This window comes from Oryctolagus cuniculus, chromosome 4 (genome assembly GCF_964237555.1).
Source record: "Oryctolagus cuniculus chromosome 4, mOryCun1.1, whole genome shotgun sequence".
In the NCBI taxonomy this organism is placed as follows: domain Eukaryota; kingdom Metazoa; phylum Chordata; class Mammalia; order Lagomorpha; family Leporidae; genus Oryctolagus; species Oryctolagus cuniculus.
Genome location: NC_091435.1, coordinates 3,046,083 through 3,071,038, shown reverse-complemented (window position 1 = coordinate 3,071,038; position 24,956 = coordinate 3,046,083). Strand labels below are relative to the sequence as shown.

The window sequence follows — 24,956 nt, the reverse complement described above, 5'->3', positions numbered from 1 at the left end:
GCTGTCCCCACCGTAGCCCGGCTCAGGACTGTGCGCGTGTCCGCCAGGCTGCTGGGCGGGTGGGGCTACACCCGGCCGTGGAGGCCTTTCGGAGGCTGTTCATCCCCGGCTGGGCCACAGCAGAGACCTGCAAGCCGGGGGCCTGGGGAATGGTGACGTTGACTGTTTGAGTGCCCAGCCCTTTCTGCACACACAGGGCCTCTAAGAAAAATACTATAAAACCCTCCATGGCAGGCAGAGAGCAAAGTCTGCAAAGCTGAAAACACAAACCATGGCTTTGGGTGGGAAACTTGCGTCTAGAAAGTTCCAGCCCTCCCCGCATTAGCATTAAATAGCATGCAGGCCTGTGAAACTCTCAACAGTGGTTTGTTTTTTTTTTTTTTTTTTGATTGAATAAAATAATCTTTTTTTAAAAAAATCTATTTATGTATTTGAAAGTCAGAGGGGAGGCAGAGAGAGAGAGAGAGAGGTCTTCCGTCTGCTGGTTCACTCCCCAAATGGCCATAATGGCTGGGGCTGGGGCTGGGGCTTGGCCAGGCCAAAGCCAAGAGCCAGGAGCTTCATCCGGGTCTCCCATGTGAGTCCAGGGGCCATCCTCGGCTGCTTGCCAAGGTGCATTAGCAGGGAGCTGGACTGGAGGTGGAGCAGCTGGGACTTGAACTGGTGCCCCATGGGATGCCTATGCTGCCCTCTATGCCATGATGCCGGCCCCCAATTTCTGATTTTACAAAAATTTATTTACTTGAGAGAGCGAGGGAGAGAGAGATCTACCACCTGCTGGTTCCCTCCCCAAATGCCTGCAGTCGTCACTGTGATTGGGCTGAAGCCAGGAGCCAGGAGTCAGGAGCCAGGAGCCAGGAGCTTCTTCCAGGTCTCCCACACGGATGCAGGGGCCCAAGGACTTGGACCATCTTCCACTGCTTTCCCAGGCGCTTTAGCAGGGAGCTGGACTGGAAGTGGAGCAGCCGAGACTCTAAATGGCGCCCAAATGGGATGCTGGCACTGCAGGCAGTGGCTTAACCATAGTGCCAGCCCCTGAATAAAATAATCTTTTTTTAAAAGATTTATTTATTTGAAAGGCAGAATTACAGAGAGAGAGAGAGAGAGAGAGAGAGAGAGAGAAAGAGACAGAGTCTTCCATCTGCTGGTTCACTCCCCAAATGCCTGCAGTTGTCACTGCTGACTGGGCTGAAGCCAGGAGCCAGGAGCTTCTTCCAGGTCTCCCACGCGGGTGCAGGGGCCCAAGGACTTGGACCATCTTCAGCTGCTTTCCCAGGCGCTTTAGCAGGGAGCTGGACTGGAAGTGGAGCAGCCAGGACTCAAACTGGCACCCAAATGGGATGCTGGCGCTGCAGGCGGTGGCTTAACCATAGTGCCAGCCCCTGAATAAAATAATCTTTTTTTTAAAAGATTTATTTATTTGAAAGGCAGAATTACAGAGAGAGAGAGAGAGAGAGAGAGAGAGAGGTCTTCCATCTGCTGGTTCACTCCCCAAATGACTGCAATAGCCAGAGCTGGGCCAGGCTGAAGTCAGGAGCCAAGAGCTTCCTCCGGTCTCCTGTGTAGCAGGCTCAGGCACTCGGGCATCCTCCACTGCTCTCCCAGGCCACAGCAGAGAGCTGGATCGGAAGTGGAGCAGCCGTGTCAAACAGGTGCCCATATGGGATGCCGGCACTGCAGGCAACAGCTTTACCAGCTACGCCACAACGCTGGCCCCTGAATAAAATAATCTTAAAGTGTATATGAAAGAATGGCTAGGAATTAATCACTAGAAAAAGTGTGGGGAAGGTAACACTCTAATGATATGAAATTAAAATATGAAAAAATATTTTTAAATAACAAATCAGTTATGATCTTGTGCAAATATAGACAAAAAGGTTGTTATAATAGGATAGAAATTATGCAGTGTCTGACGGATGATAGGCAAAGTGTGGCTTTGTTTAATGATGGCGGCACAAGAGGTCATACATCTGGAAGAAATAGAGGTTGAATCCTTTTCTTACAAAAAAAATGGGCAAAAAAGGATGAGTTAAAGAAAATCCAAGAATAAACTTAGGCTCGTGGTGTTGTGAGGTGGGAAACCCAAAGGACGAGGAGGCAGGAGGGAGGGTCAGGCCGTTCACAGACAAGGAACCCAAGTTACCAAGAACCAGGTTCAAGGTCACGGGTGTCCACAGGTGCAGCTAATGTAGCTGTAGCCCATGCCCGCCGGCTGGCGTGAGGTTGGGGAGGTGGGTGCCATCTGCCGCTCACCGGCTGGCGTGAGGTTGGGGAGGTGGGTGCCGTCTGCCGCTCACCGGCTGGCGTGAGGTTGGGGAGGTGGGTGCCGTCTGCCGCTCACCGGCTGGCGTGAGCTTGGGGAGGTGGGTGCCCTCTGCCGCTCACCGGCTGGCGTGAGGTTAGGGAGGTGGGTGCCGTCTGCCGCTCACCGGCTGGCGTGAGCTTGGAGAGGTGGGTGCCCTCTGCTGCTGGCCCGTCAGGAGGGGGTGGCCAGTGCTGGCAGCACGTGTTGGGGTGGAAGTCTCCACGGCCGTCGGTTCTCTTCCTGGGGACTTCGCCCTGGGGTAGCGGCCCCATCCCCGGGACAGCGGCACAGGCCTTCATTGCAGAGTTGCTCACGGTGAGCAAAACCCAAAGCAGGAAACCAAACAGACAAAGGGAGCCGGCCGCTGTCGCAGGGACGCAGTCCGCCCAGCGCCCCACTCCTCTCCCGAGTCTGGCTAGGCTCCGGCAGATGCACGTGAAGAGTGTTAGAGCCGGAGCAGCTGCCTGGGAGGTGGTCGGGGTGCTCTGAGTGAGAAGGCGTGCGTGAGAACGCGCAGGACACGTGAGCCGTGATCGGCAGGCTCCCTGCGTGTTTCTGTGTAGCTCTGAGTGGAGCCGGGACAGCGGCGGGAAATGCATTCGCTGCCCGTAGCTCCACCTCGCGGCTCCGCAGTGCCCTTCCCCTGGACCCCGGGGCTGTGGGAGCTGCCCGGCACCGCAGGGGAGGGCAGGGCACTAGACCCACGCCGGCGATCCAGGTCCAGTCCTAGGTTCCCCGAAGGCCTGTGGGTTAGCACCATGGCGAGAGTGTAACTGGGACCACGGGGTGTGCATGAGTGCCCGTCACTCACAACCCAGCTGCCTTCGGGCGCTGCCGTAATGGGACACAGCTTGTCTGATCATCCCGCTTTGGGTCCCAAAACTCATTTGTCTCCCAGGACTCCTTTGGTGCAGTGCTTTGGAGAGTTCTTTTATTGTAACTTTTATAAAGCATTTATTTAACTGGAAGGCAGAGTGACAGAGAGAGGGAGAGGTCTTTCATCCCGGGAGCCAGGAACTGTGCACGCTTCCCACAGATGGGGGCACCCACGCACGCGGGCCGCCATCCGCTGCTCTCCGGGCGCAGTAACGGGAAGCCGGAAGGGAAGCCTGCAGGAACTAGGACTCTAGCCACGCCGCACAGTGTGGGATGCGGGTGCCCCGAGTGGGGTCGACCGCCGTGCCAGTCGCCTGCCCACAGGAGTTCTTTAGAAAGGCGTTTAGAGGCCGGCGCCACGGCTCACTAGGCTAATCCGCCACCTTGCGGCGCCGGCACACCGGGTTCTAGTCCCGGTCGGGGCGCCGGATTCTGTCCCGGTTGCCCCTCTTCCAGGCCAGCTCTCTGCTGTGGCCAGGGAGTGCAGTGGAGGATGGCCCAAGTGCTTGGGCCCTGCACCCCATGGGAGACCAGGAGAAGCACCTGGCTCCTGGCTTCGGATCAGCGCGGTGTACCGGCCGCAGCGCGCCGGCCACGGTGGCCATTGGAGGGTGAACCAATGGCAAAGGAAGAACTTTCTCTCTGTCTCTCTCACTGTCCACTCTGCCTGTTAAAAAGGAAAAAAAAAAAAAAGAAAAGAAAAGAAAAAAAAGAAAGGCGTTGGTTCAGAGCACTCGCTGAACTAAACGAGCCCACACAGCCTCACGGGCCGCAGGAAGTGACCTGAACACGTTGGCCGCAGAGCACGGTTATCCGCGTGTGCGTTCCGAGTCTTCCCTGGACGCCTAGCACGGACGTCCCTGTCCCTGTCCCTGTGCCGTCTTTCGGAGGAGAACCGCTGGCTGCTGGAGCTGCCAGCGACCCTGCAGGGTAGTGCGGGGCAGTGCGGGTGTCTGGGGTGGGGGGGCTCTGCAGATGGAGGCGGCCCCACTCTCGCAGCCCCGCGCCCTCTGCCGGATGCCCAGTTCTCCCGTGCCTTCTTCCCCACCGCCGCCTCCAGACCGCGGCCGGCTTCCTGTTGCTGCCGTCCTGTGGTGTGATGTGGGATCAGCGTTGGGGCGCGTCCTAGGCCTTGTCCACGCTGTCAGTCACGTGGCCTCTCACGGGTCCCTTTTGCCCTCGGTTTATGCGTGACTCGCGGGGAGGTGCCCAGGTGAGCAGTCTGCGAAGAAGGCTGCTTTTGTGGAATGATGAGTCCCCGAGGAGTCAGCCCCTCCCCGTGTCCTGACAGGGACCCTGCGGCCGTGGGGGGGCTCTTTCACCTCCATCTCCTTAAGGCTGAACGTTGAAAACTAGCACGCCGGCCCCTATGCTGAGTCACTGCGCTGCCCCTGTAATGCTGAGTCATAGCCACGGCAGGTCCCTGTTCCTGCACAGCCTCCCACCAGGCTGCCGAGGAGTGGGCTGGGCTGGGGGCGGCCCCTACTCAGCGGCTAAGCCGGCGGCTGGGGGTGGTGGGCGACATCACCAAGGTCCCAGCTCTGGCCCAACTGCAGCCAACCCCGTGTCCCCATCAGGGCGGGAGGGCGCCCTCCTTGCGTAGCAGGAAGCCGAGAGAGACGAGTGCCGCGGCCGTGTTCCGCGGACGCCCCTCCCCAGCCCGAATGGTAAAGTGAGCAAGGGGTACGAGGCTGCGTGTGAAGCTGTGGTCTGCAGGCTTCCTGGCCCTGCTGCGAAGGCCCACGCTGGCCCCACACTGGCCCCACGTGACTCCCCCCCTCCAGCCGCCCTGCCTGTGGCTCTCCTCAGTCAGTCTCTTCCTGGGTGTGGCCAAACTGGCTTCTGAAAGGGTGGGCAGAGCCTCGGCTTCCTAAGGAAACGGGAGCAGAGCGGAAGGCAGGTAGCAGGAGCCCAGGGAAGGCTGCCACGCCCAGCCACGTCCACCGCTCCCCACGCCACCTTGGCTGCCACGCCCAGCCACGTCCACAGCTCCCCACGCCACCTTGGGTACACTGCCAGCCACGTCCACAGCTCCCCATGCCACCTTGGGTGCACTGCCAGCCACATCCACAGCTCCCCACACCACCTTGGGTACACTGCCAGCCACGTCCACAGCTCCCCATGCCACCTTGGGTGCCACGCCCAGCCACGTCCACAGCTCCCCATGCCACCGTGGCTACCACGTCCAGCCCCGTCCACAGCTCCCCACGCCACCTTGGGTGCCGCTGCCAGCCATGTCCATAGTTCCCCACGGTCACCTTGGGTAAGGGCAGGAGCACGGGCAGGTGGCCAACAGTGCCCGTTCCCCCGGGCCCAGAGGCGCGTGAGCTGTGCCGCGGAAAGCTGTCTGCAGCTAATTGGTGAATTTGTCGGGCAGGGCCCTTGGCTACCGTCCCCCCCAGACGAGCCCTTAGACCCCGGCGCTTGCTGGTTCTGTGGGCGCCGTGCTGGGCAGGGGGCCTCTTGAGGTCTCGCCGACGGAGGAGAGTGGCTGGGTCCTCGCTGTGGGGCCTGGCGTCCTGCCAGCTCACCTGTGTGTCCCCACCGTACGGGCCTTCTCCTACCCCCAGGAGGCTCCCTGTGCCCTGTCCCCACGCCCCCCACACATCTCCCCGCTGTCACCACACGTTTGTTTGCCTGTTTGGTTTGTCTCCTCGTGCCTGGCTTCCTCACTTCCGGATGCCTGTGAGAGTCGGCCTCGCTGTTGCTCTTTTGTGGGGGTTCAGTGGTCTGAGCCTGGGAAAATGCCCGCTCTTCTCTCGTGGGCGGGGGCAGTCGGCTTGGCCCCTGGGACTCCTGCCGCTTCCCCCGGGCAGTGCCCAGGCCCCAGAGCCAGCCTCCAGCAGCACCTGCAGGCACCCTGGTCTCTGGAGTGGAGCTGCCGGGGGCCCCCGCCGAGGACTCCCGTGGTTCCCCCTTGAACTCGCCCAGCAGGAGCAGCGGCTGGTCGCAGTCTCACCTCCCGTTCTCCCCGCTAGGGCGAGCTGCACAGGTACTGCGCCGTCTGGGATGCGGCCGACGGCAGATCCAGCGGCGAGAGCAAAGCGGGGTACAGCCCCCCTCACCAGCCCCCAGACAACCAGACTGACTGCGGCTGGGCGCCGTTCGGTGAGTTCCAGTCCTGCCCGGCGGGGCTCCGCCAGCCGTAGCCGTGGCGGTACCGTCCTCCCGTGTCACTGCGTCTCCGCGGCAGCTGCCGTGGGGCCTGGAGTGCCCGTGTGCAGAGCGGGCGCCCCGGAAACCCGAGACCTGCTGACCGTCGTCTTGCCTTTTGTGTTTTGTAGCCTGGTGGTTAGAGCTTGCAGAGCGTGAATCCTGGTGGGAGGAAGGGAGGCCCGGGGGTGTGCTGGGGGCGGGGGGCGGGAGAAAAGCCCCAGCCGTGGAGACGGCGACAGGACGTGACCGCCCTCCCACAGCGTGAGCTGTGGGGCGTGCCCTCCTCTGGGGATCGCTGGAAACGCGGCGACTTTGCGTCTCCAGCGGACGGTGCGCCGTCGCCTGCGCGTCCCACGGACGCTGGGTGGAGAGGAGACATGTCTGTTTTATCGCCTTGCTCCAGACCGTAAACCCAAGCACTGAGCTTCCCTGCCGATTCCCACCCTGCAGATAAGAGCAACTACCAGCAGCTGCTTGGGGCCCTGGACTACTCCTTCCTGTGTGCCTACGCCGTGGGCATGTACCTGAGGTAGGTCTGCGTGGCCTGGCGCGGCGCGCCCGCAGGCGGCTCCCTCTGGCCTGGGGCGGGGGGCAGCGAGGAGTCCCACGAGACAGCTCCCCGGGCAGAGGGCTCACGTCCTGGGTGTTGTGCACACCCTGAGCCCTGCTGGCCCTGGTCCTGGGTGTGGCCACTTGGGAACGAGCACAGGAGGGCCATGGGCTGCTCACCCTGTGGCTTCAGTGCCACCATCTGTGCACAAACAGAGAGACTCGGTCTAGTGTCAGGTGACAGACGTCTCCCCCGATGCCCAGCAGGACCCAGAGCCCACAGAGGTGGCTTTGCCTGGGGCTGGGGCCAGGGACGCCGTGGCCCCGGGCAAGTTGCTCCTGTCCGTGAACCTCAGTTTCCCCTCTCTCGCCCATTCCTGGCTTGGCCTGCGCAGGCGGTGGAAGAGCCGTGGGCAAGGGGACCTGTGATTGGCCGGTTGGAAGCTTCGGGCAGCCTCGGGGGTGGGGCCTTCTGTCTCCAGGCTGAGCTTCCTAGATGACAAGGTCATAGGTCGCGGCAGGGACCCTGTGAGCATGGCGCTCCTTCTGTGAGACCCGCCCAGCTGGGGGCTCCTCGGTGCCCCCCGCACAGTCTCCGCGGATGGGTGTGCAGTGCCCGCGCTGCTCTGAACGCGCAAGCCTGAAGAGGCGCCACAGCTCCCAGCGCATGGAGCCCCCGGAGCAGGAGCCCAGCCGGGGCCGGGGCTGTCTCCCGAGGGGTCAAACACGCGTGTTCTAGAGGGGGGCTCTCGCGGAGGGTCCACAGTGTAAAAGACCGGTGTGGGGTGTGCCTTCGTGGTGCCTGGAGGCACTGGTGGCTGTCACGGCAGGGAGGGGACTGAGGTCCAGAACCCTGGCCAGAGCGAAGCAGGCGCTGGGTTGTTCTTATTGGCAGAGTTGGTTTTTACGCGGTTCCACCCAAGAGGTGATGGAGACAATGTCCGCCTAACGTGAGGCCCTACAGAAGGCTCATGACCGAAACAGGGACCCCCAGGGCTTCGTTGAAGGGGCCTCTTCCTGCGACCACACAGCCCAGCAGCCAGCGGGACTGCCGGTGTAGTCACTGCCCGCGCTGACGACGGCGGGCATCTAATTCTGAACGTCAGGTGACGTCGGATACGACGGCCCAGGTTCAGGCAGGGGCGGCGTCCACTGCGCTCAGCCCTTTCTTTGCAGACCCTGAAGTGGAGTCAGTGTGCGCCCGGCTCCGCGCCGCGGGCCTGGAGAATGTAGCCGAGCCCTAGCCGGTGGCTCCAGCTCCCAGGAGCCCGTGTGACCGTGCCCTTGTCCTGGCAGGTGGAGCAGGAAACCCGAGTGGGCGGTGTTCAGCTTCCGTTTGGCCAGCACTCCGACCCGGGTGGTGTTAGTGATTAACGCGAAGCCACTTTCTTCCGTTTCCGCGTTTAAAGGTCACGTGTGTGGTTCCAGGTGGATCTTGGCGTTAGGGACTGGCCTGTGGTGTGTGGGGGCCAGGGAGAGTGCCGGAGCTAGTTCCCGGTGCTGCCGGCGGGACTGTGCAGGAGAGAGTGAAACCCTCAGCGGCTGTGGCACCTGCCAGGGGCACGGACGGCAGCTGTGCCGTTCTGCAGCCGGGTCACGCACGGGAACAGGCACGGTGTCACCCCGCCAGTGACACTGCCCTTACGGCAGTAAAGAATGTGTCTCGTGTACACTGATGTTGGGTGGTGGCTGGTGAGCGTGGTCAAAGCCTGTCGAATCCCCGGCAGGTGTTGGGCCAGGAGGCCGTCCCCTCCCCGCCCTACCAGTCACGGGCGCCACGGTGGCCAGGGACTTGGTAAAGCTCCAAGGAGACCAGTCCATGACTGTCGGAAAGGAGCGGGGGGAGGGACTCCTCCCTGGGGCCGCAGCCCTGCCTTCCGCTGTCTCCAAGGCTGGGAGGGGTGAGGTTCCACGTCCTGTCCGGGGGCCGTGCACGTGGGCGACACAGCTCCTGGGCTGGGAGGGCGCCGTGGCAGGAGGGGCAAGGTTCCACGTCCTATCCCGGGGCCGTGCACGTGGGCGACACAGCTCCTGGGCTGGGCCACTTGCTCAAGGTCCTAAGGATCCGTTTCGTGACCTTTCCGGCTTTCCAGGCCATTTACGGTTTCCGTGAACGCTGGAGGAACTGGCAGGACCAGTTCTGAGCTCCTTAAACCTAAACCATTCCTTGTCGTCTGCAAGCCAGTGTGCGGCTGTGTCAGTCGCCAGCCGGTGACTTGTCACAGGAAGTCCCGGGGGTGTTGACACTGCTGGGTTCTGGCGAGCAGGCGCCCCAGAGCACCGGCGGTTAAACCTCCCTGGAAACTGCGGGGATTCCGGAAGCCCAGAGAACAGCACGGGCCAGCCGGGGCCTGAGGGGCGTGCCCGCTCGCTCACGCTTGTCTTCCTCTCTCTCCACAGTGGCATCATCGGGGAGCGCCTGCCGATTAGGTATTACCTGACTTTCGGCATGCTTGCCAGCGGCGCCTGCACCGCCCTGTTTGGGTTGGGCTATTTCTACGACGTGCACAGCCTGGGGTTCTACGTGGTAACCCAGGTAAGAGCCAGGTCCACGGCGTGCCGGGCTGAGGGGCGGGGCTGTTCAGGTCGCAGGACCAGAGCTCCGCCGAGAGACGAGGGGCAGGACTGTGTCCGGGCTGAGGCTGGGGTCGCCGGCCTGGGAAGCCCCCTCCCTTGTGTGATCCAAATCCCGACAGCCAGAGACTGCTGTGTCCCAGGGGCCTCTGCAGCAGCCTGCCTGGAGCTCCCTGGAGCCGTCAGACCCCGGCCGGGCTGAGACGAGGTCTTGTCTTGCTGCAGGCTCACCCCCTCCAGAGTGGAGGGCTGTGGGGTGCAGGAGGGAAGAGGAGCCGCGCGAGGCGCTAGCAGGGGCGAGGCCCCGGGAGGCCAGCTCTGCCCTCCTCCGGCCCCGGCCATCCGCCCTCCCAGCAGCCCTGTGGCTGCGTGGCTGACCAGCACGGGGAGACGCAGTAAAACCTCCAGGGCCAATCGAATCTAACTCTGCTTCCCAAGACTTTTCTGTGACACTTGAAGGAGTTTTAAGGACAAAAGTGACTCCCACCGGGTTAGCGCGAGAGCGGAGCCGCGAGTGTGGGTGCTGTGCAGGAGAGCGGCTGGGTGGCGTCTGTGCCGTACCCTCCCCTACCCCAGGGAAGACCAACCGGGAGACAGGCTTGTGGTGTCTTCACCGTAAGGAAACGCCGATGTCTGAGAGCTGGATCGGACCTCATTCAGTGGGTGCGTGCGTCAGGACGTCACGCGGCGCCCCGGAAACACGTGCGATTTTCCCGTGTTTGCTGTGGCCCAGCAGGTTAAGCTGCCACCTGTGGCACTGGCATCCTCTATGAGCACCGGTTCAAGGCCCGGCTGCTCCACTTCCCATCCAGCTCCCTGCCAATGCCCCTGGGAAGCAGCAGAGGACGGCCCGTACCTGGCCCGCTCTCACCCACATGGGGACCTGGGTGGAACTCCTGGCTCCTAGGTTCAGCCTGGGGAGTGAACCACAGAGGGACAGTTTCTCTCTCTCTGTCTCTCTGCCTTTCATAAAAATAAATCTTTTTATACAAATTTAAAGTGACCACGCTTGTGTATTGTCCTGGGCACCCACAGTGTGGGTTCCAGACGCCCCCTTGAGCTCTGCCCAGTTCCTTCTGTAACTCAGTGTGGTCCCTGCACGGGGCCTGTGCCCAGCTGCCGTCAGCATGAGACTGCCTCTAGGGTACTTGGTACTAGGTACTTGGTACTAGGTACTAGGTCACCACACGGTGTCACCATCACCAGGCTGTGTCACCTGTCACCACACAGTGTCACCCATCACAAGGCTGGCTGTTACCTGTTGCCACACGGTGTCACCGTCACCAGGCTGTGTTGCCTGTTGCCATGTGGTGTCACCCATCACCAGGCTTTGTCAGCTGTCACCACACAGTGTCACCCATCACAAGGCTGGCTGTTACCTGTTGCCACACGGTGTCACTGTCACCAGGCTGTGTTGCACATTGCCACACGGTGTCACCCCTCACCACATGATGTGGCCTGTCACCACGCGGTGTCACTGTCACCAGGCTGTGTGGCCTGTCGCCACGCGGTGTTGTGTGGGGCTGACACTGAGAGCAGAGGTCTACACATGCAGTAGACGCGGCCCCCAGGACTGGCGACAGTGTCTATCAAGCTTGGCTGAACCCTCAGATACTGAGGGGCTGAGGATGGAAACACAGGAAGTTAGAGAGAAGGAGTCCCTGGGTGTGGGCCAAGCCTGCTCAGCCAGAGGCCCCCGCCGTCCGCTGGAGGAGTGCCGGGCTCCGCCGGCCACAGCACCAGGCCAGGCCTTGTCCTGCGGGGCGTCCTAGCGTGGCCCTGGGTCTCACGAGACTGAAGCCGAGCTGCTGACCCGGCCCCCGAGTCCCCGCCGGGCGCCCAGGCTCAGGGCTCGAGGAGGGCGGAGGTGCCTCCTCCGGGCTCAGTCAAGGTCACGTGTCTTTCAGAGGTGGCGAGCGACAGCCCTGTCTTTGTGACGTAGCGAGGGAACGCCTGTCGCTGGGAAGCTGGGGTCACAGCGTGGCTTCTGACCATTCAGGGCACAGCCGGATGCTCTTCTCCGTGAGGTTTCTAGATTCAAAAGCGACTGAAGACTTGGCCCTGGGCTGCCGGCGGGCTCTCTGCCTGGTGGTGATGGTGGGCTTCTGGCCGGGTTTTCTTCTGCTTCCCTCCACCTGTTCTAGAGCACCCACAGTAGGCACGTGTCGCTTTTATTAAATGGGCACCTGGCCGCGGCACCTGGGACTCCTGCGTCCCATTCCAGGTGCCGGGGTTGGCGTCCTTGCTCCGTGTCGGACCCAGCTCCCTGCTGAGCCACGCTGGGAGGCAGCAGGTGCCGGCTCAAGTTCCTGGGTCTCCGCCTCCCACTCCGTGACCCTGAGGGAGCTCCGGGGTGGGAGACCCCGATGGAGCTCCTGGCTCCTGGCTTTGGGCTGACCCAACCCAGCCCTGACTGTTGTAGGCTGAACCAGAAGTCGCAAGATTCATCTCTAACTCTGATTTCAAATACATAAAATAAACTTTAAAAAAGAAAGATAAGAATTATCTATCTTTGTTTTTTAAGGGTTTATGTTAAAGGCAGAGTGGCAGAGAGAGAGAGAGACAGGTCAGTCTTCTATCTGCTGGTTCACTCCCCAGATGGCCACAACGGCCAGGGCTGGACCAGGCTGAAGCCAGGAGCCAGGCGCTCCATCGGGGTCTCCACGTGGGTGACAGGGACTCTGGTACCCACGTGGGAGACCCCGGTGAGCTCTGCTCATCTGCTGCTTCTTCCCAGGTGCATTACCAGGGAACTGAATCAGAAGTGGAGCAGCCGGGACTCGAACCAGCGCCCCAGGAAGGGGTCCAGGCACCTACAGGCGGCAGCTTAACCTGATGTGCCACAGCAGCTGCCCCAAAAGCTGGAGTCTAGGGTGTGCATACGTGTTTTACATGCACTGTGTATGTATTCCATGTATGTCAGCTATGAGGGCACTTAGCGGGAAGATGGGACTAAAAGTGTGAGTTTATTTTGGTATAAAAATTTGGTGCAAAAGGGTTTTTTCATAAAATGCGGAAATGCCTATTCTAAAAAAACTGCATGGATTTGAAAACTGTTTTTACAGCAAAATAAGTTCATGCTTTTAATTCCATTTTCCACAGACTTTATGAGGAAGCACTCGTGTGTGTGTGCGTGTGTGTGTATGTACATATATATAAAGTATACTACGTATTTAAGATTCTGGATTCGTAGCAGCCCTGTCTGCACATGTATGATTTACAAATATGGATTTCAGAACAAGCCGCTGGCTACTGAGGCTGCAGGGGCTGGGTGTTGCCCCTCCCTGCGTGAGCGGCTCAGCGGAGCTCCTGGGGCACTGAGCCCACCCTCTGTCCCCACCCCCCGCTGCAGGTCGTCAACGGGCTGGTGCAGACCACCGGCTGGCCCAGCGTCGTCACGTGCCTTGGCAACTGGTTTGGAAAAGGAAGGTGAGAAAAAAACGGCCCCGTTTCCAACAGTGTTTATTTTCTAGAAGATTCTGATAACAAGCAGAAAAAAAACTCAGCTTTAGGCTTTCCTGAGACTCAAGACAGCAAACGCCCTCGGTTTCCCCCTCTTTAAAATGAGGAGTCCGCGGGGCCGGTGCTGTGGCACAGTGGGCTAAAGCCCTGGCCTGAAGTGCCGGCATCCCTTATGGGCGCCGGTTCAAGTCCCGGCTGCTCCACTTCTGATCCAGCTCTCTGCTGGCCTGGGAAAGCAGTGGAGGATGGCCCAAGTCCTTGGGCCCCTGCACCCACGTGGGAGACCCGGATGAAGCTCCTGGCTCCTGGCTTCAGATCAGCACAGCTCTGGCTGTTGTGGCCATTTGGGGAGGGAACCAGCAGATGGAAGACCTCTCTTTCTCTCTACCTCTGCCTCTCTGTAGCTCTGCCTTTCAAGTAAATAAATAAATCTTAAAATAAAATAAAATGAGGAGTTTGGAAACCTGGGCCTGTGGCCTGCTGTGAGCTCTGTGTCCCTGGGGCTCCGCCCCTCCTGGCCTCCTGGGAGCAGAGCTGGGGGGGCGGTGGCCGAGCCTGCACTTTAACTCGATGCCCAGAAGCCTGGACCTGAGGCCCCACACGGGACCCAGCGCTGCGACCCTGCCTGCATCGGGGCTCTGGACAGTGTGCGTGAGGACACACGGCCCAGCCAGGGTGGGGCTCAAGACAGCCGGGGACGCGGAGTGAGCGGGGAGGCCCTGCCGGATTCTGCGCTCCGGCCGCCAGCACAGGGCAGCTCCAGCCTGGTCACCGAGGCCGCGCCTCCCCGCCTGGCTTCAGATTGTGAGCCTCCAAGAATGTCTGTTTAAAATCGTAGAAGCAGCGAGAGTAGAGGGCGGTCCCGTTTCCCATGAGCCTCTGGGGTCCCTGCCTGCTGGCTCCTTGTCGCTGGCCGTGCACGCCGCGCCCCTGCCTGTGCAGCCCCTCTCACCAGCGCGGTTCTGTGTCCTGCAGGCGAGGCCTGATCATGGGCGTCTGGAACTCCCACACATCCGTGGGCAACATCCTGGGGTCCTTGATCGCCGGCTACTGGGTGTCCACCTGCTGGGGCCTGTCCTTCGTCGTGCCGGGGGCCATCGTGGCGGCCATGGGGATAGTGTGCTTTCTCTTCCTCATCGAACGTAAGTACGCCGGCTGCGGCCGGGACCCGGGGGCTTCCGTGTGCCGGGGGCAGTGGGGCCGGGGTGTGCCTTGGCTGTCCTCCCAAGGGGCTGCCTGCTCACGCAGACCTTCCGAGCAGGCATCTCCCCCGGTCTTGCTGCGTTTCCTGCCATTCCAGGGTACCCTGTCCAGGTTCCTTCTTTCCTGTCCTCAGCACCAGGCGTTCGTGTCCCGGAACCTCAGCTGCCTGGGGCTGGCGCTCACACGCAGGGGTGCAGGCCTGGGGCTGGCGCTCACACACAGGGGTGCAGGCCTGGGGCTGGCGCACACACGCAGGGGTGCAGACCTGGGGCTGGCGCTCACACTCAGGGGTGCAGGCCTGGCCACAGCGCTCACACACAGGGGTGCAGGCCCAGCCATGGCGCTCACGGGCAGAGGTGCAGGCCCGGCCACAGTGCTCATGGGCAGGGGTGCAGGCCCAGCCACGGCACTCACAGGCAGGGGTGCAGGCCCGGCCACGGCGCTCACACACAGGGGTACAGGCCTGGCCACAGCGCTCACACACAGGGGTGCAGGCCCGGCCACGGTACTCACAGGCAGGGGTGCAGGCCCGGCCACGGCGCTCACACACAGGGGTACAGGCCTGGCCACAGCGCTCACACACAGGGGTGCAGGCCCAGCTACGGCGCTCACGGGCAGGGGTGCAGGCCCAGCCACGGCACTCACATGCAGGGGTGGAGGCTCGGCCACGGTGCTCAAACACAGGGGTGCAGGCCCGGCCACGGTGCTCAAACACAGGGGTGCAGGCCCGGCCACGGCACTCACATGCAGGGGTGCAGGCTCGGCCATGGCGCTCACAGGCAGGGGTGCAGGCCCGGCCACAGCGCTCACACGCAGGGGTGCAGGCCCGGCCACGGTGCGCACACGCAGGGGTGCAGGCCCGGCCACGGCGCTCACACGCAGGGGTACAGGCCCGGCCACGGCACTCACACGCAGGGGTGCAGGCCCAGCCGACCTGGCTGCACCTGCTCAGCCCAGTCTTGCTGCTGGACACGAGCTGCCTGCCGGCGCGTGTGCTTGCTGAGAAGCCGCGTCCTGGACCACATTCTAGAACCGCAGTGTGACCCAGGACTGCGCGTCTTCATTAGCTGAGGACAGTCGAGCTCCTCGTCCAGTTCCGGAGTCAGAACCAAACTCCTGATGTCATTGAGCCGGGAGTTAATTTTCGGAGTGGAGATGGGCAGGCAGGGATCTGAGCACCCCCCCCCCCCACACACACACACCCCGGGAGAGACGCCAGCGCCGCGTCAGGGCTGCGTGCGACGTTAGGCGCTTTCAGGGCCGCCCCTCCAACCGGTGTCAGGCGGGGGCCCCCCGGGCAGCAGGGCTCCAGACCCCGCCCCCGCCCCGCCCCCCTAGCGGGCCCCTTGTGGGTGGGCGTCCCTGACCCTCGCGTCCTGGACTGCTGGAGCTGCGGACGCAGGGCGGTGCTGGGCTCCAGGTGACGGAGTCCACACGGTGCCCTGGGCCCTGAGGGAGGTGCGTGTGAACAGCCGAAGGCGCTGCGGGGGCGGGGGGGCTGCACGGTGAGGAGGCAGCGCCACCGTGTCCGGGCGGCCAGGGTGGACACTGCACGCTACCAGCGGTGGCCGGGGCTGTCTGTCCTGCTCCTTCACCGCCCCCTGCCCAGGGCGAGGCCCGAAAGACGGGTGCCCCCACCCTGCCCTCCGCGTCCCAGCCAGGGGACATGTACACTCCTGTCCTGCAAGGCAAAGGCCCAGGGGGAGCCGCGCGTGGGGGCTGGGCGGCTCTCGGGAGGTGTGGGCCTCCCCTGGCCTGCCATTAAGGGTGTCACAGCACAAGTAGAGAGACTGGGGGCGGTGATGTTCCCGCGGTGTCACCCTGTGTCTCGCGGGAGCGACCTTGGCCGTGGGAGACCTACAGCCCTGCAGCTCTGTCCGAGCTCACGGCACGGTTTGTCCAAGGCTGCATGAAGACCAGGCTGTGTAAAACAGACGCCCCTGGAGCCCAAAGGAGGCGCTGGGGCTGGTGCCCACGCAGGCCTGGTGGCCGGAAGCCCGGCTGCGGCTCCCGGTGCTTGGCTGCAGGTCCCTGGTGTCATGTTGAAGTCGCAGGGTGCAGCCCGGCTCCTCGGCTCCCCTCTCCTGCTCCTGTCAGGCCGGGTGCTGTGTCTCCTGTAAGTTCGCTCCTGAAGCGTCCCCTGGCCCTGAGGGCCTCCTCGGGAGTGATTCCGGCCCCTGGCCCATGCGCCTTGCTCTTCGTGGTTTTGTATTTCAACACCCTGTGCTCGCCGTCTGCTCCGCCATCCTCGCCGCGGCGTGGGACGCCGTCACTCCGAGCGTGGGCATGAGCTGGGGGATTGCTGCACCTGCTCCCGCACGTGGGGCTGGCAGTCGGGGGTCACGGGCCGAGAGGCGGCGTAGCAGGCTGGTGGGGGGTGGCTAAGCTGCACCCTCACCCCTCCTGGGCCTGTTCTGGTCTTTTTCTTAAACTTGTGCTCACTCAGTGAAAGTCCAAGACGTTCCTGGTTCTATTACGTGAAGTCGCGCGGTGCACTCGGGGTGGATACCGGTGAAGTCGCGCGGTGCACTCAGGGTGGATACCGCGAGGTCCTGGGGTGTGGGTGGCTCCTGAAGGTCCCTAGAGAGAAGTGAGTGAACGAGTTCACCCACGCACACGCTTTCTAGTGTGTGTCGTCTCCCCGGCTGGAGCAGCTAGAACCTGCCCGGTCGGCGTGTGTCCTAGGCTCGGGCCCGCCGGCTGTGTGGCTGACACCTGCGTGTGGGCGGAGCGGTCAGCCTTGCTCTGTTTGCCTTGCAGATCCCAAGGACATCCGGTGCTCCTCGGCCCTCCCGGCGGTAAGCACTCGCGCTCGGCCCGCGCTCTCGCTCTCTCAGCCTGGTCCGGTCTGTGCGGTCGCTGGGGCAGCTCTGGGGAGGGGCCAACAGCAGTATATCCGGGGCCTCCGTGCTGAGGGCAGCCAGAGGCTGGGCCTGGCCACGCCTCCCAGGAGACTGGAGGGACATGCGAGGGTGAACTGGTCGACGTTTGAAATGGGTGGCGTGTGTCTCCTGAGAGGGGAGACACAGGCCTGCCCAGCACCCTGAGTGCTGGGACCATGTCTCCTGTCTCCTGTGCCCACACTCGCTGGGTGACGATGGCTGGTGATGTCAGAGACGCGCCAGCCCCGGCTCCAGCCCTGGCCCTGGCCCCCAGCCCCAGCCTCGGCCCCCGGCCCCGGCCCCGTCCGCCCTCGCGTGGCCTGCAGGACCTGGCTCCTGTGATTGCCCCCATCGCCTTCCCCGCACACACGTGACGTGCAGTACCAATCGCTGTCTGAGACGCAGCCCCCGGCGCTCAGATGCCGCCCTAGCGGTGCCCCCGCCCCCCACCCACCCCATCTTCCTCCCACACTGCTGGGACGGCCCACTGAGGCCTGGCCGTGGTCTGACCACCAGTGTGGGCGGGGCTGCAGCCTCAGCCCAGTGGCTCTGACACCAGCGTGGGATGCAGGTGCCCCACCTTGGCTTCCTGTTGCCACATCCAGGCTTCCATCCTTGTGATGCGCACGGCACGCTGGGTGGGGGGGGGGGCGGGGAGCACTGGCCTGGCCCCTTGGCCGTGGCCCCTGTCTCTGCTTCCGTGGCAGGAGGCCCGCCCAGGCCCAGCTGTCCCCACAGGCCTTCCTGCCTGCCAGGCTGGGGTCCCTCAGCCACAGCCGGCTATCTTCTCAGGCTGTGTCCCAGCCCCATCTTGCTTGAGGACTGCTGTGCCCCGCGGGCAGGCCTGGCCCAGGGTCCCCCCAGCTTCCCCCTCAGCCCACGCCTGTCCTTGCCAGGTCAGTTCTGCTCTTGGTGCAGGGACCACCCTCTTCCAGGCTGCTGCTGCCCCTCCTCCTCCTCCTCCCTCTCCCTTCCCCCTCCTCTTCCTCTCCTCCCATCCCCGCCCCCAGTCCGCTCTTGCTCCTCTAACACCACTTCCTCTCACGTGAGAACGTGCCGCACGCGTGCCACAGTCTCGCCGCGTGTCACCCGGGAGCTCCCATCACGCTCCGCAACAGGCTTCGGCCCTGTTTCTCGTCTGTCTCCCCCAGCGCGTGGGCGAGCCACGCCGGCCGGCCCCCGGCCCCCAGAGCAGTGCCTGGCGCCAGTGAGGGAGGAGCCACGCCCCCCGTCCCTTTCCTTGGAGAGAAGGGTCTGGTGCTTGAGTGAACAAAAATGAGGACCGTAGGGGACTGGGAGACCCCGGCCTCTGGGGGGCGCTAGCGGGCGAGCTTCGCAGACGGGCAGCTGGCGTTGCCAGGCGTCCACGCGTGCACGGACGTGGTCATTGTCAGTGGGCTCTGGGGTCGGGCAGAACCTGGGCGCTCACCCTCCTCTAACCAGGGCTCCGTCCACCCAGTGGGGGCCAGGCTAGGGGCAGGGAGCAGGCGTGCGAGGGGAGGTCTGTCTGTCATGCGGTGTTCAGGAGGACAGAGACCCCCCCCCCCCCCCCGTAGGCAGGAGCGTTGCTGCTGCTGTGGCTCGGGTGTGCGCCGGGCGGAGAAAGCCGCTTCCTTCTGCCGGGTCGCATCCTCTCTGAGCAGCTCACCGAGGTCCCAGGGTGCCGTGGGGCAGGGCGGGCCCAGGAACTGGCTCCTCCTCTTCTTCCTGCCTGGGGGGCAGTCATGGACGGAGACGTTGGCCTGACTTCCGGGGACACAGTGCTGTCCTGCAGGATCGCCGCCCCGTCTGTGCAGGGCGTGCTTGTCCCAGGGCCCTCGGTGGGGAGCCCAGGGCGGGTGTGGCCGGCCCCTGCTGCTGTCTGTCTGTCTGTCTTCCCTTTGGCATCCGCACAGCTTCTGTGCAAAGCAAAACGCGGTCGGAGGGTGTCCCAGACGTGCCAAGCTGGTCAAGAAGCTTGTGAAAGTGGGACTGAGGGGAAAAGTTAAAATACAAACTTTATTTCTCGGCCAAAACTCCATTAAATGCAAGTCGTTCTTGTAAGCGGTGTTGTGAGCCAGTTGGCCGCACGCCGGGAACGTGGTGATGTCCGTGCAGTCTTGTTCACGGTGTCGGCTGAAGGGAGCAGGTGTCCCTCAAGGCTTGTCTGAGCCAGGAGGCTGAGAGCAGTCGGGGGAGCGGCTGGGGACAGGCGGTGGGAGCTACCGCTCCCCCACCCCACGGCAGCTCTCCCGGGACGGCTCCCACCTGCTGAGAGGCGTGAGTGGGGCACTGCCTGTGGCCTTCCTCTCTGGGAAGCTGCCCGGGGGTTTTAGCCTCGGTGACTTGCCCAGAACGCTCCCCAGGGAAGCAGAGGTCATGCATCAAAGTCTGCAGAAAATGCTCTGAGCTCCCCAAAACCCCGGCCGTGACCTTGGCCCTGGACTGGCTCCCCTCGGCTCTGCTGGGACACTGCCCTTCTTGGTCGCGTGGCTCTGATCCTGCCTCGTCTTCGGGACCACCCGGGAGGGTCATGGGCCACCTCCCATTCCAGGACGCGTCTTCCCCACCCAAAAGGAGGTTCAGGCTCCGCCACCGCAGGCCATCAGTGCCGTCTCCTCCCTGCTTCGTGGACTTCTGCAGAGACGCCCTCATAGAACCAACCCTGGGCAAGTCTATCTAGAAGTATAGTTGTTAGAGTAATTATTTTTTTCTAATATTTTTACGTTTTGGTGATGGAAATTTGAAAACATGAAGAGGTGAGAGTAATAGTGCAGTGGACCCCACGTTGCCCGGCCGCCGGCTCATCTCGCCGTATCAGCACCCCGTCCGGGACCGCCCGTCCACCTCCTGCTGGTTTACTCTGTGGGCAGACGCCACCGTTTCACTGCACATTTCTAAAAGATAAGGGTTCTTTTATTCAAAGCAGAGAGCAATTGTACCATTTTCACCCCTAAGAAACAAAAGAAGAGTAGGAAAAAATCAGTGAACAAAAATGGGTGCTCTGAAAAGGGCGACCAGCTGGGCAGGCCTGTGGCGAGGCCGGCGGGCAACTGAAGGAGACGCAGAAGACCGGGCTCAGGAGCAGTCACGGGGCACTGCCACTCCCCTGACAGGACGAGAAGGACCCCACGGCGGTGCTGGGAGCCCCTGTGTGCAGCAAGGTGGAAGCCACTGAGCTCACGAGACGGAAAATGTGATCAGACCCGGAAGAGGCACAGAGGTGGAATTGTCCATCTTAAATTCAAACAAAGGGCCCAGGACCAGGTAGCTTCACAGTGGAGTCTGCGCAGTCCGTACTGATTATTCAGACCCCTCCGGAAGCGACCAGTGGCAGGGACACCTGCCAAGTCGCCCTGAGACGCCGTCCTGGTAACAGCTCAGCAGGACCAAGATGGGGGACGGTGGCCCCAGCCGTCCTGTGGATCGGTGACACCCCAGTCCAAAACCAGCTCTCACCTTCATGTCGGCTGCTTTTTTTTTTTTTTTTATTTGACAGGTAGAGTTAGACAGTGAGAGAGAGAGACAGAGAGAAAGGTCTTCCTTTGCCGTTGGTTCACCCCCCAAATGGCTGCTATGGCCAGCACGCTGCACCCATCCGAAGCCAGGAGCCAGGTGCTTCTCCTGGTCTCCCATGGGGTGCAGGGCCCAAGCACTTGGGCCATCCTCCACTGCACTCCCGGGCCACAGCAGAGAGCTGGCCTGGAAGAGGAGCAGCTGGGACCAGAACCGGCACCCATATGGGATGCCGGCACCGCAGGCAGAGGATTAACCAAGTGAGCCACGGCGCCGGCCCCTCGGCTGCCTTTCAACAAGAGTGCTGAGACCTGGTGGGGCAGGGGGAGCAGAGTCCGCAGGCGCCGGGACGGCGGAACCCCAGACACAGGGAGTGAGCCTGGACCTCCGCGCACGCCGTCCACAGACTCAGGGAAGGAGCTCAGGCCACAGAGCTCTCAGAAGAAGGCCGGGAGTGAATCTTCATGACGCTGCGTAGATCCGACTCCGCAGGCGCAAGGGGTGGGAGCGCTGGTGGACCTGACGCCTGCGAAGTGTGGACAGACAGCGCCTGGAACGAGGCTTGCGGACCAGGCTCTGGTCAGGGACTTTGTCCCCGATGGACAAAGACCTCTGACAGCAGTGGAAAGGCGACCCAGTTTAAAAACAGGCAAACGACTTGGAGAGACGTTTCTCCAAAGACATGCAGGTGGCCAGGAGCTCCCGGAAGAGCTGGCGACGCACCACGTCGGGGACACACAAGGAGAGGCACCGGATGTCCGCCGCCGGGCTGGGACCGGATGGGGGAGGGTGTTGGGGGGGCTGGGCGGGGCTGGGCGCTGGGGAGGAGGTCACAGCCGGCTGGGGCCCCTGCCCCGGCAGCACCGAGCGTCCCCGTGACCCAGCCGCTCCACTCACAGCAGTGTGTCCAGGAGAAATGGGAGCCCACGTCCAGGCCAGGTGACTCTTCATGGCCAACGTGTGGGACCCGTGCAGGCGCTGGTCAGCCGGCGGTCGGGGACTCAGACATGGCATTGTCACCGTGGAATCTTCTCTGGCAATGAAAGGAGTTAGTGCGGATGTGTGCGGCGACACGCGTGAGCCCTGAAGACACAGTGCCGGATGAAGGAAGCCCATCGCGAAAGCCACATGTCACGGGAAAGTCCCATGGCACAGAAGCCTTGTGGCGCGGTGCTGCCCGGTGAAGCGCCCAGGAGTCTGGAGGGGCGGTGGCCATGTGGTGAAGCTGTGGAGCTCACGGGCCAAAAGCTGCCGCGTGTGGACCTGCACTGAGCAAGCAGCCTACTGTGTGCGCCACGTCCAGCCTCGCTGCTGCGGACAGGAGTGCGCGGACGCACGGACGGTCGGACGGGCAGCTGGGCGAGCGCACAGCCCTTTCTGTCTCCATGGTCGGGTCACCATCGAGGTCTCCCGTTGTCTCCTAGCTGGCTTTGCATTTCTTTTTAAGATTTATTTATTTGAGAGACAGTTACAGACAGAGACAGACAGAGAGAGAGAGAGAGAGAGAGAGAGAGAGAGGTCTTCCATCTGCTGGTTCACTCCCCAGGTGGCCACAATGGCCAGAGCTGTGCTGACCCAAAGCCAGGAGCCAGGAGCTTCTTCTGGGTCTCCCACGTGGGTGCAGGGGCCCAAGCACTTGGGCACCTTCCACTGCTTTCCCAGGCCACAGCAGGGAGCTGGATCAGAAATGGAGCAGCCGGGACTGGAACCGGTGCCCGTATGGGAGCTGGCACTGCAGGCGGAGGCTTTACCCGCTGCGCCACAGCGCCCCCCCTTATGTAGTTGCATTGCTCTGCACAGGAGCGGTGGGGGCTGTTCCCCGTCTTCGGCTGCGTCACTGTCGGCCCGGCGTCTGCGTTGCTGTTTGCTGTCTGTGCCTTGTTCTTGTTGGGCAGGACGGAGCTTCCCGCATCGGGCTCGTGGGCCCGGTCCCTGGGCACGCATGTGAAGGGACCCTCTGTCCCGGCTCTCCTGTGAACCTGGAACCTTGATCCAACCCAGACTTGGTTTTTCCAGTTCTGTTTTGCTTCCAGCGACTCAGTTAGGACACTTGGAACGGGAAGCAGTCAGTCCTTTAACGGCCGTCTCTGCCTCGGCGGCTGCAGGGCCGTGAGCTTCGTCCTTTGAGTTGTGTGCGCCCGCTGGGTTACGCGGGCTGAGGAAGCCGTGCAGGGGCCACCTTCCTCCTCGAGGCTGTGCCCAAGTCACCGCCGCCTCCGTGACAGCTGGGTTCCCGCCGGCAGCAAGCAGCGGGGAAACCAGGCGCTGTGGCGCAGGCAGGATGGGAAGGGGCTTCTGCCTGCCTGGTCCAGTCGTGCAGGAAGGCGTAGCCAGCCCGGGTGGCGTGGTGGGTCCCTGCGCCACCGGCCCAGGTTCCTCCGGCCTCTGCTTTGCCCCTGTGTGTGGCGTTCATGCCGGAGCTGGTATCCAAACAACTGAAACAGTGTTGCTGCTTAGTAATTATTTGTCGAATAAACCGGTGAAGGATTAGTCCAGGTTGCTGCTGGAGCTCCAGCCATTACATCTGTATCCCAGCCAGGAGGAAGGGGGGGTTCTTCCTAGAAGGTCCTCACATCATTCGCTGCAGGGAGCGAGCAGAGGCTGCGCCTTCAGCACCCGGGTTCCTGGCTGAAAACCTGGGGCTCTGGGGACGTGGAGAGGAGGGCGCGGGGGAGCCTGCCTGCCCGGCTGGAACGGTCAGCCAGCCTGCTCACCATCCCGGCCCGCTGGGGGCGCCCGCACACACCGAGCCCCTCCGAGTGCAGGACGCGGACTGCGCACCTCTTCTGCTTCAGCCTTGCGCTCTGGGCGCTCAGAGCCGGGGGCGCCTCTGGGTCTCCCGCTGTGGGAGTCCTGGGGCGGGGGCACAGCTGGCCTAGACCAGGCCCTGGAGGGCCCCCATCTCTGCGCCCAAGGAACTGCCTTCGTCTCCACCCCTGCCCCGTGGCGGGAGAGTGGGCAGTGACCCTGGGCTGGGAGCTGTCTGCCCATCCCCCCCCCCCCGCCCCCTGAGCAAGCCACGCCCCCTTCCCCCCTAGGAGTGCCCTCCTCCCCTCCTCCCCAGCCAGGTCACCTGTAGCAGGCCTCTGCCCTGTTGTCTCTCAAGCCACGGTGAAGGCCACGGCCACTCAGGAGGCTGGGCCTGCTTGCACCGGGTCTCGGCTTAGCCTCCCCGCAGGCCCTCTGTCCGGGGGTCCGGGGGTCCGGGGGTCTGGGGCCCCGGGAGGGCGCTGCGCAGCCCCAGGCCTCAGCCGTGCCTCGTCTGGGCAGCCGTGCACTTGGGTTTCATTTCTGCTTCAGTAGTTGCTCTAATTGGAACTCTCCCTCCCTCCCAGCATTCCAGAGGCGTTGAGAATGGCACCAGCAGATTCAGGCTCCAGAAGCAAAGCTTGAACCACGAGAAGAACAGGCCCCTGGTAAGCCCCCCGCCATGCCCTCGCGGCCGCCCGCTCCCTGCAGGCTCGGAGGCGGCGCCCCGGCGTCTCCCGTGCGGCTCTCTCTGGACGGCAGGCTGCACTCTGTTAATCTGTTAATCTGACTGTTAATCACACCTGAACGCGGTTCAGCCACTCAACAACGGGCGCTGTCCCGGGCGGGGGACAGGGGCACCGGGACGCTTGGTCACCTGCCCTGAGTGCCCGGCCGTGGGGGAGTGGGCGTGCCCCAGGCCTGCTCTGAGGGGGGCCCGGGGGCAGAGCTGTGCAGGAAGTGAGGGGACAGCGTCAGGCCTGGCTGGGCGAGGTGAGGGGACAGAGTTGTTCCACCCCTCCCCCGCTTTGCAGCCGGGCACTGAGGCGTTGTGCACCTGCCTGGTGGGGGGGGGGGGCACAGTGAGGCCCAGCAGCCTCCCCGGTGGCTTGTGGGTGGACTCACGTCACCTCTGCCTGGCTGACCCCTCAGCCCCTAGGGACACAGTGGACCTGTTTTTTTGTTTTGTTTTGTTTTGTTTTGAGATTTATTTTATTTATCTGAAAAGTAGAGTGACAGAAGGAGAGACCGAGAGAGAGAGAGAGAATCTTCCATCTGCTGGGTCACGCCCCAGATGGCCACCATAGCTGGGGCTGGGCCAGGCTGAAGCCACGGGAGCCCAGAACTCCATCCGGGTCTCCCACATGGCCGCCAGGGACCCCGGCACCCCTCCGCTGCTTCCCAGGGGCATCAGCAGGGAGCTGGGTTGGAAGCAGAGCAGCCGGGACTCGAACCGGTGTCCTGGCACTGGGTGCCACTGTCAGCTGGGCTTAACCCGTCGCAGCACTGCCCGCTTTTTTTCCTTTATCACTTGGAGAAATGTATTCGTGGTGGTCAAAGCGCTACACCGGGGAAAACCGTACCGTGTGCTTTGTGGTCCTTGGGTTTGGGGCTGGCACTGTGGTGTCACACGGGCGTCGGTTCAAGTCCCGGCTGCTCCACTTCCGATCCAGCTCCGTGCTCATGGCCTGGGAAGCAGCAGAAGG

The 24,956-nt window shown here is 62.8% G+C and overlaps 1 protein-coding gene across 2 annotated transcripts in view; it reads left to right on the top strand.

Moving 5' to 3' along the window:
- Window positions 1-24,956, top strand: part of SLC37A1 (solute carrier family 37 member 1) — a 61,441-nt gene that overhangs the window by 17,803 nt on the left and 18,682 nt on the right. For both annotated transcript variants that reach the window (XM_070073119.1, XM_070073120.1), the window contains exons 4-10: window positions 6,160-6,289; window positions 6,788-6,866; window positions 9,287-9,422; window positions 12,813-12,889; window positions 13,898-14,064; window positions 16,886-16,923; window positions 23,838-23,918. In XM_070073119.1, the coding sequence (XP_069929220.1) occupies window positions 6,160-6,289; window positions 6,788-6,866; window positions 9,287-9,422; window positions 12,813-12,889; window positions 13,898-14,064; window positions 16,886-16,923; window positions 23,838-23,918 (708 nt within the window). The remainder of the gene's footprint in view (window positions 1-6,159; window positions 6,290-6,787; window positions 6,867-9,286; window positions 9,423-12,812; window positions 12,890-13,897; window positions 14,065-16,885; window positions 16,924-23,837; window positions 23,919-24,956) is intronic.